The 17,226-nt window shown below is 52.7% G+C and overlaps 1 protein-coding gene across 8 annotated transcripts in view; it reads right to left on the bottom strand.

Annotated features, from left to right (window-relative positions):
• The window catches only part of Kat60 (Katanin 60), a 174,777-nt gene that overhangs the window by 57,352 nt on the left and 100,199 nt on the right, over window positions 1-17,226 (bottom strand). For all 8 annotated transcript variants that reach the window (XR_010569027.2, XR_010569026.2, XM_070539324.1 and 5 more), the window contains exons 7-8: window positions 209-335; window positions 24-149 (exon numbers count right to left, since the gene is read on the bottom strand). Coding sequence is in view for 6 of the 8 variants with exons in the window: in XM_070539324.1 (XP_070395425.1) it covers window positions 24-149; window positions 209-335 (253 nt within the window). In the remaining 2 variants the exon portion in view is untranslated. The remainder of the gene's footprint in view (window positions 1-23; window positions 150-208; window positions 336-17,226) is intronic.

Here is a 17,226-nt window from a genome sequence, read left to right as displayed (position 1 = left end):
AAAGTACAGGAGAGTCCTCACACTGTTGGGCAGAGGAATGTAGATGCGCTTCTCGAGCCTCCTGCGCAGTGCCTCATCAATGTCCCAGGGAAAGTTGGTGGCCGCCAAAACCATCACCACCTTGGCAGGGTCCTCGTTGTTGGTGATGCCTGCATCACATAAGTGTCGCTGGCACTCAACACAAGGCATGAAGTACACTGAAACCTACCATCCATCTGGATAAGCAGCTCCGATTTTACACGCCGGCTGGCCTCATGCTCTGAGTCAGAGCCTCTTCGTGAGCACAGGGAATCAATTTCATCAACGAAGATGGTACTTGGTGCATGGAACCGGGCCTGGAAAACAGAATGTTTTCTCCTGTTCACAGCGCAAGTTGGTGACACCCTCAATAGCAGCTGACTTGTGCAACCTTGCAAAATCATAACGAAATTTTCAGCGAAGCTGTTTGTTATGAGCAGTTGCAGTAAGACTTTCAGTTGCCTGTAACTAAACCACACATTGCCCAGGTCCGAGAGGCCCACTTGAAACATTGCTTGCACATAATGCCCTCGAGCACTTAAGGTATTTTCACAAGGGCAGTAATTCCTCCAAAAACACTTTACTTCGCCAGAACATTGGCCATACGCAATGGCATGCATGTTGATTCTTCAAAGCAGATACAAATTCATTCACTATTTTCTTGTGTATGGGCTTCACCAAAAAATTCAAGTCCAAATTCATGAAAACAAGTACGGTATGGATGTTTTTGACCAGCTTTCTTAATCCTATATACAGTTGAACCTTGCAATAACGAAATCGGTGGGGAACGCAAAAAAAATTGCTTTCGTGAGAATTTCATTGTTGCCACAAGAGACAGCACAGATAGGTAATGCATCGCAGAACAAAACTTTGCTGTCAATATTTCGTTAGCCCACTTTGCATTGCTCGAGGATATAGAACTGCATTACCGACAGCACAAAGTGCGCCGCATGAATCGACCAGCAGTGGCAGTACTGCCATAGCGCAGTATTCTCGGTCAATTGCTTTCGGAGATGCAATTTTGCGAGATTTTGCATAACTCAGCACCGAATGCAGAGCAACAGCGCATGCAGCAGCATTTCTCCAGTGCACGCTGTTGCCTGTATGCGCCGACGTGTCCGGTGCCGAGCGCAAAAGCCGTCGCAACTCGTGTACTAGAAGGCAAACGATCGGGATAGCGGCCCTTTCAAGCAAATCTACATCCAGCGCCAAATCCGCACACGATGCCTGTCGAGTGGCACCAAAACCAGCGTTCTTGAAGCAAGGGATGCGTATTCCTGGACAATCGCTCAATCATGGCCCTGATGCGTGACGCTCCATATGCTGCGACCGCCATCTCAAGCGCCATAAACAATTCCGTGTTGGTGGGACCTGGATTTCCTTGTTTTTGCTGCATTTTTCTCACCGAGACGCACATTACGCAGTGCACTGCCACGATCAGTGATTGTTGTTCGAAACGCGCATTCAGTTTGTGATCAGTTTCACCTTAGGCGATTAGCCTACGTTTCACTGTCAGCTGCGGGGAATGCAAATTGAATGTGCGTTTCGAACAATGATCTACGATCTCGCCTAATAGGTGTGCAAAAACCGCCGTCACATGTCGGTAGCAACATGCGTGCCTCTTTAAACGGGTGATCAACAAACAAGATGGCGGCCATGACGTGTTTTCAGCGCACTGATCGTTTGTGCCACTTCGGTGTTCTTGCGAACAAAAACGGCGCCCTCACAAGTTAATGTGGTGGTGTTTCACGCAATTTTAGTGCAAAACAATCGCATTTGATCACATCTTGGAGCCTGCTAGCTTTACGCGAGTAGGTAATATGCGGAGTTACGTTTCAGCAAATTTCACTGATGCGGGATTGCGGTACAGTGATATTTCATTGCCGAGAGGTACGAAATGCATTGAATCTTACGGACGTTCGCCGGGGATACGAAAATGTTTCGTTTTCGCGAGAATTTTGTTGTTGCTGGATTTCGTAATCGCGGGTTTCAACTGTGTGTGTGTGTGTGTGTGTGTGTGTGTGTGTGTGTGTGTGTGTGTGTGTGTGTGTGTGTGTGTGTGTGTGTGTGTGTGTGTGTATGTATGTATACATATATATACACATATATATGACTCCTTTGAATAACGCAGCTGCTGTTTTAAAATTTAGTGCATGATAGTTAACTGGGACATCCTGTATATATTTATGACCTCTGCATGCAAGTGACGATGTTTCCGATCCTAATAAATATTGTAAATTATGAGAAGAGATTTTTTTTTTCACGAGCCGTTGGCACTGCTTAATGGAAGGAGAAGCACTACTGAGATACACAACATTCACATGCATTTCACACGCCATTGATAAAAGACTCTGCTGAAGGGGTCACTGGTTTCTTTCATGGTCAAAAAAGCACACAAAGCAATTTGAAACGAGATGAACATACAGCAACATATTCATTCCCTAAGCATAGGCTATCCATACCTTTAGAAATAATTTTTAATTGGCGGCCTCCTTCTCCTTAAAAAAATATAATAAAATTTGTCCTGTGTATATATTTAAATATATTGTATACGTGCATGGTGTTTACAGCCGAAATTTAAAACAATGTTGATGTGAGGAAATACGGATGAGGCAGCTGCCGCTGGTACTTCTAATGCGGTTGTTCTATTAGTTGTTTTTTTGTTCAAAGTATGAATTAAAATTCGTGCATGTCCGTGCCAACAATGATGCAGTAACCTATTAGCCACAATTAGCTATTATACTGAACAAGGCTCTTGTGGGGGAGCCGAAACGTCATTCCATCTTTCCATAAAATTATGGCCTCACAGCACTTTTATATTCCTGCTATTAAAGAGCCAACATGAAAAATTCTTGTGGCAGAAGACTCCTCAGTGGGCACTTAACAACTTCAGTGGGCAACCAAAATTTGCTATGTGGCCTGGTGACAGGCCCTTTAACGTCAATAAGACATCAGCAACATCCTTTCTACCACCATTGCAACTAAGTCATATCTGCCTATAACTAACACTCATGTCCAAGCCATCACTGTCACTAACACATATAATACTTATGTGTTCATATCTGCAATGACTTAAAAAAAGTCATGGTAAAAATGTTTTTTTACCATGACTTTTTTAAAAATGGTTTTACTTAATGCACAGAATGGTCTACAGGCACTATCTCTTTACCGAATAGGTACAGTGAATGCCCACTGCGCAGGGTCGCCACGATGGAGTCACCCGAGTTGACTTCTTGCGTGAAAGGTCAGCAATCTCTTGGAGCGAACTGTGTGTGAAATATGTTTTTATATAGGGCTGTCTATAACAAAATGGAGCATAATAGAATGAAGCTTCGATGTAGCATTCGCACGGGTTCACGGTGACCAGCTGCATGTCTGCATGCATGTCCATGCACAATGTGTCGCTGCAAGCGCGTTTTCGCACCGTGCCACGAGCTTTAGGCCGCAGCATATTAGTATCTGACAGTACACAAGCAACCATTGTTGCGTAGACAGTATCAGAGCTGTTCGAAAATAAAGCCATTATAACCAGGTACTTCAATGCCTACGATGGCGACTTGTGATGTGCTGTCGAGACGGTTCAATCTTTTTTTCTTCTTCTAAAGTCTTGAACATTTCAATATAATGATTTCTCAAGTTGCGTTGCACTGTATGTTTATTGATCTTCTCAACGAGCTTTGCCCACTGCTTCTTTTTCTTAATCCAGTACATTTCATTGTTTGGTGCTACACAATCATAAGCATATGCCATGCCGTTGCCTTTCCATTCCAGTGAACTTGCCCGTATCTAGCATCAGCAACTTCATAGACCAAAGCTTCATGACATTAGCCGGGCAGCTGCGCCGGTAAGTGTCTCAGTGTGTTGAGTCTGCATGCTACTCACTGAACATCACAACCCCGACACCGTTCCAAAAATCTTCCTTGTGGAAGTGCTTGCTGCATGCCCGAGTTGTAGCCAATGGCTGCTTGCCAATTCTAAGTTTCGCGATCCAAGCTTCTCGTAGCTTCTTGTCCTGCGGGCACGTGTGAAGGTTGACACCGGGCTCCGTTGTGTACGGCTGGTGCTGTGGCACCGAGCAGTAGCCTACTATGTTGGATGCCTTCAAAGGCAGCCACTACCTATTATAGGCCTTTCAAGTGTTGTCAAGCACACACCCGAAGTCGGAAAACATCCCAACTTAATCAGAACTGCCGCGCAGGTGAGACTTAAAGCTTTTGTTTTCAGCTCGCTTCGGCGCTTCCGAAGCAGCTGACGCGGCGGCTGTGTCACGTGATCCCTCATAGCACGTCACGCCGACGGGGGTGCCAGGTTTTCCAGTGATGGAGCTTGCCCCCAATATTGGCAGCCATTGTACAACACATGTTAGATCGTTGCCCATTTTTCTTGTAAAAAATCAGGTGAATGTTAGATTTATACTCTATTCAGAAGCTTTAATATTGTTTCTATGTTAATTCATGATTGTATTGCGCTTAGTATTACACTGATGACTAAAGAACACTGACTAAAGAACGGACAAAAGAACAAAAAGTGGACGTATGTGGCGCTTTTGCGCTGCCATGCTTGTTTATTTAGTTAGTAAGCGAATGCTTACACATTTATACGGCCATAAGAACTACTAGCCTCACTTCGTATAGCTGTCTAACACATTGTTATTACATTTGATGCTTTGGCTTTTGGGCAAAAATGCGACTTTTATACTATGCTGCAAGTACTTTTCTTTGTTTCTTTGTTTTCACATTTTATTCTTATTACAAAGATGAAGATAATTGCACATTTAACTCCAATTCACCCTTAATTCTGCACTTCAATAAATAGTTCATTAATATCCACCTGAAGCTGTCCTTGGCTTTGTTATCTGTTTCATCTGCTAAAAGATTTGTCTGTTAAAGCATTTCATCCACTAAACAAGTTGAATATGTACTGCCACCAAATTCTTTAATATGGCGCAAGCAGTGTATTCTCGTGCAATAATCTGCAAGCATAAGCTCTTCTACGCTGTTTCGTGCAAAGTGCTGATGCACAATCTATTCGGCGCTCACAAAAGCGCTCATTCGTGTCTCGTTTTGTGTCGTCTGCTTGCCACTTTAGTACGTCAGTAACATGCACCAACTAGCCCAACAAAAATTTCTGCTGGAGTTATTAAAGAATTGGGTGTCTGTAATATATTGACACTATATATCCCTACAATTGAAATTACTAGCTGCATGAGTGAGTTGGTAGCTGATCAGAAGCATGAATAAGCAGCGCAAATCCAGACGGAACAGAAACAAGGACATTACTTTTATAGTTGTCCTCGCAGGTACAGAATGAATAGCGTCTGTGTTGTATGACTTGTGTGTCTGTGTCAATTTCCTTGTTCCGTTTCTGAGGTTTTTTTCCATGTCCAGGATGCTTAGTCATAATAAAGTGCATCTTATGCACTTGTCGATATACCACTAAGCAACCTCGAAAAAGGCAGGTCAAGCAGCTGTGCCCGCACAATTGTGTGTCACCACAATTATATAACATAATTATTATTGAGATAGCAATTATATGGACATTATTGGTGAATTTCTGCCATCAGCATCGCTGTGAGGTTTCGTATAATGTCTAAGTGTGATAAGATTGTGGCCGCGTGCCATATATGCTAGAGTTGTGAGGGAAAGTGTGCGAGGGTGAGTTGAGAACTACAGTTGCTTGCTGTGCAGTGCCTTCTCGAGTGGGCAATATATGCCTAATTTTGGCAGCTTTGGGTTGGCGCAGACGTGGTGCAATACCAGCGATAAATGACAATTTAGAACAGCATGTGGCAGGATTTAGTTCACGGCCCAGTTTGGTGAATTGCAGTGATGCTACTGGCCCAAGCCATTTTGGAGCACCTTTGGGAGCAGCCAGAAATGCATTTTGGAGCAGTGAAATGGACTCTCATAGCGGGTTTATGAAAGCAATTGCAAACTATATTATATGGGGCTTTTACAGTGGGCATGTCATGTGAAAGCAGTAAGTGGTCACTGGTTGATCAACCCATTGTACACACAAAAATTAACCTACCCCCTTCATCCAAGTTGTTACTATGGTCTGCTACAAAGTGGGGGTGTCCTAGGATGTGCTTAAAAAGCACTTCCATGACTTATACTCATGCCACACAGGCGAGGTTTATGCCATTAAATGTTGTGGGGATGCGAGACTCCCACGCACCCCCTGATACGTTGCTTTCCCGCCCAGCTCCCGTCTCCTGTATTCTGGCTTCGCCGCGTAGCTTGGGGCCCGCGGCCGTCGGTGTGGTTGAAGTGCATTGCGAGAGATGGCGTGAGTGTGGCTCTGCTAACGCCACCTAACAGCGGGGCTACTTGGGCGCGAAAAGGAGAAGGCTCTTCCTCTTTGGCTCGGGATCAGCAAGCGGCGCGGACGTTCTGCGCATGTGCCGATCCATGCTTTTCTGAGACTGTTTCGAGATGCCTACCCCAGAATGGACGAACACGATCGTTTGAATGCGCCACTGTTCGTATGACGGTACCCGTGAATGACTAGGCGTTGGTGTACAGCATGGGGCGAACATATTCGCTCGTTATCCGGTCGCGGTGAGTCGGACTTAGGCGAACTGTCACGCGCCCATCAGCATGCTTTGTGGATAGCAACTCGGCTAGCAGGCATTAGTCTATGAAAGGTGAAATCAGTACCCTTGTGATTGTTTGTACTACTAGAGAACGGGTGAGAACCCCACAAAGTGTAAGGCCTTAAAGGGAAGCTGAAGAGTCTGTCGAATTCAATAAGACGCTCATATACAGATGCGGGAACCTTATAAACCATGTGGGTAAAATTTGGTTTTTTTTTTTTCAATTAGGAGCGACGTAATCGTCGGTTGAAATTGCGCTGTAGCTCCGCCCCCCCCCCCCCCCCCCCCGTCGAATGCCGCGAGCTGCTGCTGAAGCTGACGATGCGAGCGGAGACCGGAAACCGCGGTGTTGTGACGTCAACTCTAGCGTTTTGTTCCTTCACAGCGTCCGCGACCGTGCCTGACCACGCTTGTTTCTGCGTGCGTGCCATCGTAATATGCTTCGATCGACCCTGCCTTCCTGTGTTGGTGCATCTGCGTGTACGTAGAGTGGTAGTCAACGTGCGTGGTAGTCAACGTGAGTGGTAGTCAACGTGGTAGTCAACAGATGAAGGTCACTACACGTACTGCATGATCCGAGAAGCTTTTCACGCGTTTAAACCGTCTTTGTAGATTGCCGACAGCTTTGGACAGTGCACAAATGCCGACAACTGCATCCCCGCTTACGTTCCACGAGGAGGCATGCAGGAACAGAACACTACAGTTGTTTGACCGGAAACGAGCTCACCAGATCGCCGAAAGATGGGCGAGATCACTAGATCGCTTTCCAAAAAACATACTCACAAAAGAGCATTTCCAACACGAAGAGATCCCAAGACTGCTTTCGTTCGCGTCGAAAGCACTGCTCACACCAGCATCGTTTGCTTCTTCGAGAGGCCGGCTCTTTGCAATCGGCTCGTACATGTAGGGAGTAACGCCGAACTCCTCAGAAAAACGCAGTCTCTCTAAATTTTCCGTTACCGTCTCAGAAAAACAGCACCAAACTACCTGGCACCGCGCTTCATGTGTAGTGGCAGCGGTCGGTTACTAGAGTTGACGTCGCGAGGCGCCCGACCAATCACAGGCGGAAACGAGACGCGCAAGCTGGGCGTGTCCGCTGCTGCACTTTTTGTCGAAATAAAATATATCTGCGCTTTCTTTCGCTCAATTTCGATACGATATTCGAATTCGGAGGGTTGAAAACCATTATGTACAGATGTTCACTCATTTTTTCTGGAAAACCTTTCAGCTTCCCTTTAAGCTTTGTGGGGACTGCGTAGCCCATTTCGTTGCAGCGCCATAGCGCAGCACGTTTTGGGCATAGGAGCCGAGCGCGGCGAGGTCGCTTTCGAACTTCGCGCGCGCGGTCCACCGCTTTCCTTCTCTCTCATTCCTCCGAGGGCGCCGAACGGCAGCGGGGCCGTAAATCACTTGCTGCCGTCCGCCCCCGAACGGTCCAGGGGCTCACCCGATTGGTCTGTTTGGGCGGGAACCCGCGTTCCCTCTCCCCTGGCGACTCAAGTCGACCGAGGAATGGCAACGCGGGGAGAAGCTCTCGGACAGCGAAACGGTGCGTACTCACTTCCCATTCTCCCGGTCATCCCTTTGGTTGGCCGGTCTCGCCGAAGGTCTTAGACCCGAGGCGGTTGCGTACCTTTTCGCTGCTCCTGTTCTGAAGGCTACGCCAAAGAGACGCGGCTCACTTAACGTGCGCGGTCGTACTGCGCCGAGTCGCCCTCGGAGGCTACCCCGAGCTGAAAGAACGTTGCCCTGGTAGCACGGTCGTTGGGAGCCATCCTCCCGTATAGCGGTGTGCTACCGCGTTTTGAGATAGCTGAGTGTCACCCCTTGACTTGCGGGAGCTTCGGCTCATGAGCCCCGCGCCGAAACGGGTGTATACAGATATCCTGAACGCCAAGGTGGTCGTACAATAAACGCCTTCCTTGTACTCTGGGCCTTCTCCTTGCGGCGCTCTGTTTCGCTCCCATAGGAGACCGAACGAGCGTCCGCTTCGGGCACACGCTACACACGCGGCTGAGCTGATCGTCCCCCTGAGGGGCTCGGATCCTCGGACCTGCGCGGTGGTCAAGGTGACTCCCGGCGGAGCACCGCTATATAAGCGGAGACCACGAAGTGGCGCCCAACGTGGGGCCAAGGGCTCATTAAGCCTTTGGTCGCTTGATAGCCGAGCCGGAACGCTTTAACGATCAGGCTCGCCGCGTCAGGTCTGGTAGCAAGAGTGGCCCTTTGCTGCTTTCCGCTTTCGGACGACCCTCTGCCAAGTACCGAACGAGCGTCCACTTCGGGCACACGAAACACACGCAGCTGAGCGTATCGTTCCTGCGGGATCGGATCCTCGGCGCGCGTGGTGGTCTATAGGTGGACCCTTAAGGAACACCACGTGAGAGAGACCACGAAGTGTCGCCTGCAACACACGCGGCTGAGCGTATCGGTCCCTTTGGGCTCGGATCCTCGGCAGGCGTGGTGGTCTAGGTGGTTCCCATAGGAACACCACGTGAGAGAGATCACAAAGTGGCGCATGAGTTCGTTTGCTGGCAGAATCCTTCTCGCGCACGCTCGCTGCAGCCCACATTGGGGTTGAAAAGATAGCGTGGTGCTACGCTATCGCTCCCACTGGAGCGGACGTAGCACGTTTGGGAACGGAGCCTTGCTTCCCCCAAATTGTGCATGTTCTCACAACTGCCCTAACGGCTCCCCGCGGAGCTAACAGCAGTTCGTCGCCACCTTGTAGCGCTGGCTACAGCACATCGCTGAGTTAGTCGCCTTTGCGATTTGACTTGTCGTGTCAGTTCCGCTAGCCACTGCGGCCCCTTTGCTGCTTTCCGCTATCGGACGACTCTCTGCAAAGTACTGAACGAGCGTCCACTTCGGGCACACGAAAAACACGCAGCTGAGCGTATCGTTCCTGCGGGATCGGATCCTCGGCGCGCGTGGTGGTCTATAGGTGGACCCTTAAGGAACACCACGTGAGAGAGACCACGAAGTGTCGCCTGCAACACACGCGGCTGAGTGTATCGGTCCCTTTGGGCTCGGATCCTCGGCAGGCGTGGTGGTCTAGGTGGTTCCCATAGGAACACCACGTGAGAGAGATCACAAAGTGGCGCATAAGTTCGTTTGCTGGCAGAATCCTTCTCGCGCACGCTCGCTGCAGCCCACATCGGGGTTGAAAAGACAGCGTGGTGCTACGCTATCGCTCCCACTGGAGCGGACGTAGCACGTTTGGGAACGGAGCCTTGCTTCCCCCAAATTGTGCGTGTTGGTACAACTGCCTGTAACGGCTCCCTGCGGAGCTAACAGCAGTTCGTCCCCACCTTGTAGCGTTGGCTACAGTACATTGTTGAGTTAGTCGCCTTTGCGATTTAACTCGTAGTGTCAGTTCCGCTAGCCATTGCGGCCCCTTGCCGCCTTTCGCTTTCGGACGACTTTCTGCAAAGTACCGAACGAGCGTCCACTTCGGGCACACGAAACACACGCAGCTGAGCGTATCGTTCCTGCGGGATCGGATCCTCGGCGCGCGTGGTGGTCTATAGGTGGACCCTTAAGGAACACCACGTGAGAGAGACCACGAAGTGTCGCCTGCAACACACGCGGCTGAGCGTATCGGTCCCTTTGGGCTCGGATCCTCGGCAGGCGTGGTGGTCTAGGTGGTTCCCATAGGAACACCACGTGAGAGAGATCACAAAGTGGCGCATAAGTTCGTTTGCTGGCAGAATCCTTCTCGCGCACGCTCGCTGCAGCCCACATCGGGGTTGAAAAGACAGCGTGGTGCTACGCTATCGCTCCCACTGGAGCGGACGTAGCACGTTTGGGAACGGAGCCTTGCTTCCCCCAAATTGTGCACGTTGGTACAACTGCCTGTAACGGCTCCCTGCGGAGCTAACAGCAGTTCGTCCCCACCTTGTAGCGTTGGCTACAGCACATTGTTGAGTTAGTCGCCTTTGCGATTTAACTCGTAGTGTCAGTTCCGCTAGCCATTGCGGCCCCTTGCCGCCTTTCGCTATCAGACGACTCTCTGCAAAGTACCGAACGAGCGTCCACTTCGGGCACACGAAACACACGCAGCTGAGCGTATCGTTCCTGCGGGATCGGATCCTCGGCGCGCGTGGTGGTCTATAGGTGGACCCTTAAGGAACACCACGTGAGAGAGACCACGAAGTGTCGCCTGCAACACACGCGGCTGAGCGTATCGGTCCCTTTGGGCTCGGATCCTTGGCATGCGTGGTGGTCTAGGTGGTTCCCATAGGAACACCACGTGAGAGAGATCACAAAGTGGCGCATTAGTTCGTTTGCTGGCAGAATCCTTCTCGCGCACGCTCGCTGCAGCCCACATTGGGGTTGAAAAGACAGCGTGGTGCTACGCTATCGCTCCCACTGGAGCGGACGTAGCACGTTTGTGAACGGAGCCTTGCTCTTCACGAATTTTGCGTGCCTGCACATTTCTGGCAACTCATTCGGAAAGCCTTAACGCATGAGCAATCTGGCTGACCACACCATGTCTGCTAACCAGAGCGGCCGTTGTCCCCTCATTACGTTAGCAGACGTTGCTTTGCGCGAGACCGGGGCCTTGTCCCCCCTCGAGCCGAGCATAAACTCACGCTCGCGTACTGCCGCCCCCAGTGGGGTGAGCACGACAGCGAGGCGCTATGATACCGCTCCCACTGGAGTGGACGTAGCTCAGTACGAGAACGGAGCCCTGGCGCTCCCCGAACCGTGTGTGTCGGCACCGCTGCCTACAGCTGTTCCCAGTGGAGCTAGCGGCAGTATGTTGCCACTTCGCCCTTCATCGGCTCCCTGCGGAGCTTACGGTGGGCAGATCGGTACAGTGGCCTCAGCCATTTCCGAGTTCTGCCCGTTGGCTGCGAACACGTTGAGCAGTGAGAAGGCACCGTGGTCAGCTGCGACCCCCTGTGGGGCACCCAGCCGTTCCACAAACAATTCTGCTTCTCAGGCTCCCTTTGGAGTGCATGGTGCAGCGCCCAGTGGTGCAGCATCGGAGCAACGACCCATTTTGTCAACGCTGGCCGAACGTGGCTTAAGCGACTCCGCCGCTCTCGGTAGCGACGGAAGACAACGGGACGGTCCCCCTAGGAACCGCATTTGTTCCGGGGCCGGCGCGAACGGAACCCCCTTGGATTCCGCGCCGCTTATCGAGTTGGGAGCCATAGCTCCTTCGCTCGAGAGCACCTGCAACGCTCCAACAGTTTCCTGCGAAGCTGGAGCAGACACGTTGCTGCGCAACGCTGCAGGCATGATCCAAACCCTCTCTGAGGCGGTGAAAGCCCTTGTCGCTACGCCGAGGCTCACTCGCCCAGCGGTAAAGTTGGCCATTCCGATATACCGTGGATACGGCGACCTGGTGAGTGCCCGAGAATTCATAGAAAACCTGGCGCATTATCAAAGAGCCATGGGATTGGATGAACACGATGTGCTGGGACGCGTCGTTCCCGCAGCACTGACTGATGCGGCTGCCAGGTGGTATCGACTTGTCGGCCACCGAGCAGCAAACCTCGGGGAGTTTCGCGTGGCCTTCCTACGCGAATTCCTACCCGCAGACTACCATGGCAGGATGCGGCGAGAGCTGGAGCGACGCACGCAGGCTCCGGATGAGTCATTGCAGGAATATGTGCGAGCGATGGAAGAGTTGTTCTCTATCGCTGAGCCCCAAGCCTCAAACGAGGAACGCGTCGACCGGGTGATACGGCAGGCACATCCGACTTTTTCGGCCTACCTGCGTGGCAGTCGGTTCCGTGATTTAGAGGAACTGGCCGCCGAGGCGAAGCGCATACAGGGGGACATTCTCTCCACTCGTGCGTACCGCCCGCCACCGCCGGTCAGCGAGGCCCTTGAGCCGCGCTGTGCGTGGGGTGGAGCCATGCTCTTTCCCCCCCGGCGCCCCGCTGAGGCTGCCTGTGCAGCAACAAGCGGGACGAACAACTGGGAGCTGAGCGAAAGAGCTCTGGACCCGTTCTCCTATGAGAGGCGCGTGGCTTTGACTACGCCGTCGCTCGAAACGCGCGTAAAGGGACGTCATCCGTCTTATCGCGTTGGGGAGCCTCAAAACAGAGAGCCCCGCGGCACTCCGTCGAACCAACCCGGGAGGAGAGCAGCTGATCCAGCCCGTGATCGAGATCGGGCTGGAATGCGCTGTTTCCGCTGTTCGCAGCGGGGTCACATGGCAAGGGAGTGCACCGTTGACAGGCCTCCGGCGAGGCAGGGAAACGGAAACCGCGGTCGCTCGTGAGCGCACGATCGGCCGAACCCTTGTCAGCTCCCTGTGCGTACCGGGCAAGCTGTGATGCTGGTGCGCACGCGCCGTTTATTCCGATCACCCTTGCTGGTCGTGAATTTGCGGCGCTACTGGACACGGGCGCTAGCGCCTCGTTGTTCGGCGATGAGGCTTTCTCCCATTTGAGCAAGCACGCAGTGCGCTTGAGAGACAGCCGAACGACTTTCAACCTTGCGAAAGGCGTGGCCCATTCAGCAGGCGCCGCAAGGCTGACCGTCAGATGGGGGGAACGACTGAGACGCACGCGTTTCATTCACCTCCCAGGGCTCAGTGTTCCTGTGATTCTCGGACGGGACTTTCTCCTGAAAACCGGGATCGTAGTGGACATTGCTAATGGTGGCTATCGCGACGGACCTTTTTCCTCGCTTAAGCCGTTCATCAGCCCGCCGGCGCCGACTCTTGCCCGTGCAGAAGAGGCGTTCGTACCGTGCCGCGCGCAAAGTTCGGGGGCAAGCCCCTGCGCTATGCGCTCGCCTGCTCCTAGCCCCCATTGGCATAAAGCGGCACGGCACGTTAAGGCACTACACCCGTTGGCCGCCAGTGCGGTTCACTTGGATGGTGCACAGAAGGCTCGGTTGTCGTCACTATTACGCCAATACGATGAGCTATTCACCGATCTGCCTGGCTGTACCGATCTAGTGAGCCACAAGATCGAAACCGGTGATGCGCTTCCACTGAAGTGCAACCCTAGGCCTGTCAGTCTGGCCAAGAGGCAGGTGATTGACGGTTTGCTGGATGAGATGCTAGCGACGGACATTATCCGACGCTCTTCCAGTGCCTGGGCGTCTCCAATTGTGTTGGTGCCTAAGAAAGATGGCAGTCAGCGCCTTTGCGTAGACTACCGCCGTCTGAACGGAGTGACTCGAAAGGATGCCTACCCGCTCCCGACGATTAGCTCCATTGTAGGAAACCTGGGCAGTGCGAGGTACTTTACTACGCTAGATGCCTCCAAAGGTTACCTACAGGTCCGGATGGATGATCGTGACCGGTGCAAGACCGCGTTCACGTGCCACAGAGGGTTGTTCGAGTTTACTCGTATGCCCTTTGGCCTCTGTAATGGTCCGGCGACCTTTCAAAGGCTGATGGACCGCGTCCTCGGGGAAGCCAAGTGGTCACACTGCTTATGCTACCTCGACGACATCGTGATCTATTCACGAACCTTCGAAGAGCACTTGACCCATGTTGCCGATGTGCTCGAGAGGGTGTGGGCTGCCGGGATGACTTTGAATCCGGCGAAAGCCCAAATCGCGCAAACTCGAGTTCAATTACTCGGGTTTACGCTGGGCAGCGGCTCCATTGAGCCGGACGGGGAGAAACTTCGAGCCATACTCGATTTCCCCGTGCCAAAGGACGTACGCGGCCTGCGCCGCTTTCTGGGAATGGCCAACTACTACAGGTCGTTCATTCCGTCCTGTGCCCGAGTGCAGGCACCCTTGACCAAGCTATTGGGAAAGTCTGTCGAGTGGCATTGGGGACCTGAGCAGCAAGAGGCGTTTCGCCGTCTGTCTAGCGCCATCGCGGAGACAGCGCAGCTCCGGCTCCCCGACCTGACCAGAGAGTTCGTTGTCCAGACTGACGCGAGCGATTTGGGATTAGGAGCCGTCCTCCTACAGGTATTTGATGGCGTGTTGCAACCGCTGGCCTTTGCCAGCCGCTCCTTAACACCCTCGGAGAGGAATTATTCCGTGACCGAGAAGGAATGCCTCGCCATCGTGTTTGCACTACGTAAGTTCGATGTCTACCTTGACGGGACGAAATTTGTCGTGCAAACAGACCACAGTGCGCTAAGCTGGCTGATGCGGCTCCGCGAGCCTGCGGGCCGGCTCGCGCGCTGGGCCCTCCTGATACAGCATTATGACTTTTCAGTGCAATATCGAAAGGGGAGCACCAACGTGGTAGCTGACGCGCTATCTCGTGCTCCATTGTCCACCGGGAGCCTTCCTCTAGGTGCGACAGTCGATGGCGGCGCCTTTGCGCCAGCAAGTATCAGGGGCGAAACGGTGGCCGAGCCGCCGAGCGGTGAGAAGGGAGAGCCCGCAAACGGGCAAACCCGTGCCGCTATCCAGGCAAGCAGCGTGCCGCAAAGCAGGCGAGAGGGGGAGCTTCTTGAAAGCGAGCCCACGACGCCGACGCGGGCGGTAGGGATGGCTGCAGTCCTGAGTGGGGACAAGACCAGGCCCGCCTGCGTGGGTACTGGAATCGCATTCAGCCGGAAAGAGCTACTGACGGCCCAGCAAAATGACCCGTTTTGTCGCGCTTTGAGCGACGGTCTCCGGGAGACAGAGCGCCGAGACGCTGCTTGTACTGCAGCGGGCGCGGTGGAGGCGAAGCCAGCGTGTGTCGCTGTGGCCTCTGGGGATTCATATTTGCTGGATCATGATGGGCTCGTGCTGAAGTACATAGCCACCGATGATGAGTCCGTAGACGCCTTTAAGGTGGTTATCCCCAAGAGTCTGAGAGGCGCACTGTTGCGATTCTCTCACGACGAACCCTTGGCCGGTCATATGGGTGGCTCCAAAGTTTTTGCAAAACTGAGCCAAACTGTGACCTGGCCGGGCATGAGGCGGGATATACTCCGTTATTGCCGTTCCTGTCATGTCTGTCAAATGGTGAAATCACGAGGAGGCAAGCCACCTGGATTGATGAAACCAATTGACAGTGTGCGTCCGTGGCAGATAGCCACCTGCGATCTAATGGGGCCTTTCCCCAGGAGTAAGCAGGGGTATAGCTACTTGTTGGTAGTTGCTGATCATTTTTCGAAATGGGTTGAACTGTTTCCTCTTCGGAAAGTGACAGCACGGGCGGTGCTAGGAAAGATCCTAGAAGTGTTCAATCGGTTCGGCTACCCGGAAAGGCTGATCACGGACAATGCGTCCTATTTCACCGCTCGGGTGTTTGGTGCGACGTGCCGTTCCTTTGGAATTGATCACCGCACTACTTCGCCCTACCATCCCCAGTCCAATCTGACAGAGCGAATGAACAGAACGCTCAAACCCATGCTCTGTGCCTTTGCCGAGCGCCAGAAGGATTGGGCTGACCACTTGAACGAGCTCGCGTTCGCCATCCGAACCTCTGAAAATCGTTCAACTGGTTTCTCTCCTGCCTTCCTCAATTTTGGAAGGGAGCTGGCGAATCCTATGACCAGGATAATTCGCCGCCAGCACGAGGATGAGAAGGCGCAGGCAGACCGCTCTGCTTACGCATCGAAGCTTCGGGACCGTCTTTGTCAGGCTCTCAGCAGAGCAAGGCAGAGCTTGACGAAGGCCAGAGCCCAGCAAAAGGCTCAGTACGATCGCAAGCACCGCCACCTTTCATTTAAGGTGGGTGATCTGGTCCTGAAGCGGAACCACGCGCTTAGCGATGCTAGTAAGGGGTTCTCAGCCTCGCTGGCACCTAAGTGGCTTGGTCCGTACCGAGTGCAGAGAGTTTGCTCTCCGCTCGTGTACTTGTTGAAGGGTCCCCCTTCGGGGAAACTAGGTCGTGCCCATGTCGCAGACCTGAAAGCCTATGTCGCTCGGGCTGGCGATGTCACGCCCGAGCCCGTTCGCACAAGGCGCCAGCGACAGGGCACACCCGTAGTGGCCAACCACAAACGGTACAGTCTGAGGAAGAGATCACCTGTGTGATATCGCGCCGGACGGCGGACCCCCTCCGCCACCGAAGGCCCTCAGGCAACGCGCAGCCTCAGTAAGCAAACTTCTTTCTCGACGGGCGTTCCCCGAAAAGAAGTCTTGCCGCAGCCCATGCTAAGTAATTTTGCTCTAAGTGCATGTTCATTTCAGTGTGTATATGCTATTGCGTGTTGCTCCTACGTAAATACTTATTTTTGTTGCATGTAAGTGCTCTTACTTTCAAAAGCATGTGTGCGTCCTTGTTTTGCTTTGTTGTAAATAGCGACGAACCGCAGTTTCCGTGTAGTTAACTGGCCGCCAGTGCTGTGTCGCGGGTTTTTTTTTCGCTGGCCCATTCGGGACGGTAGCCGTCGCGGGAACGCGGCGGGGAGTCGCGGTTTTTGTTTTGTATGTGTTTTTTTGTTTGGGAGGCCAGTTTGCACGTCGGCTACAGCTTCCCCTCGAGGGGGAAGCTGCGGTCGCCTGGCTGTTGCTTCCGGATGTGCGCATGCGGGAGGACAGTCGTAACGGTGTTCCGGGGTTGTGGTGATGACTGCCGAAAAGGCGCGCAAGACGCTTGTTGTTCTTTTGTCGGGCTCTGTGACGTGGCCGCAGCCGCTTTGTGTGCGCGCGTCTGGCGGCATTCCTGTGAACATGTGTGCGTGTGAGAGTGCGCCCGTGCCCGGGGCGAGTGTGCGTGCACGCTTCTTTGGACG

Source organism: Dermacentor albipictus, chromosome 5 (genome assembly GCF_038994185.2).
Source record: "Dermacentor albipictus isolate Rhodes 1998 colony chromosome 5, USDA_Dalb.pri_finalv2, whole genome shotgun sequence".
Taxonomy (NCBI): domain Eukaryota; kingdom Metazoa; phylum Arthropoda; class Arachnida; order Ixodida; family Ixodidae; genus Dermacentor; species Dermacentor albipictus.
The sequence above is the reverse complement of the archived record's forward strand: the minus strand, read 5'-3'. Positions and strand labels throughout refer to the sequence as shown.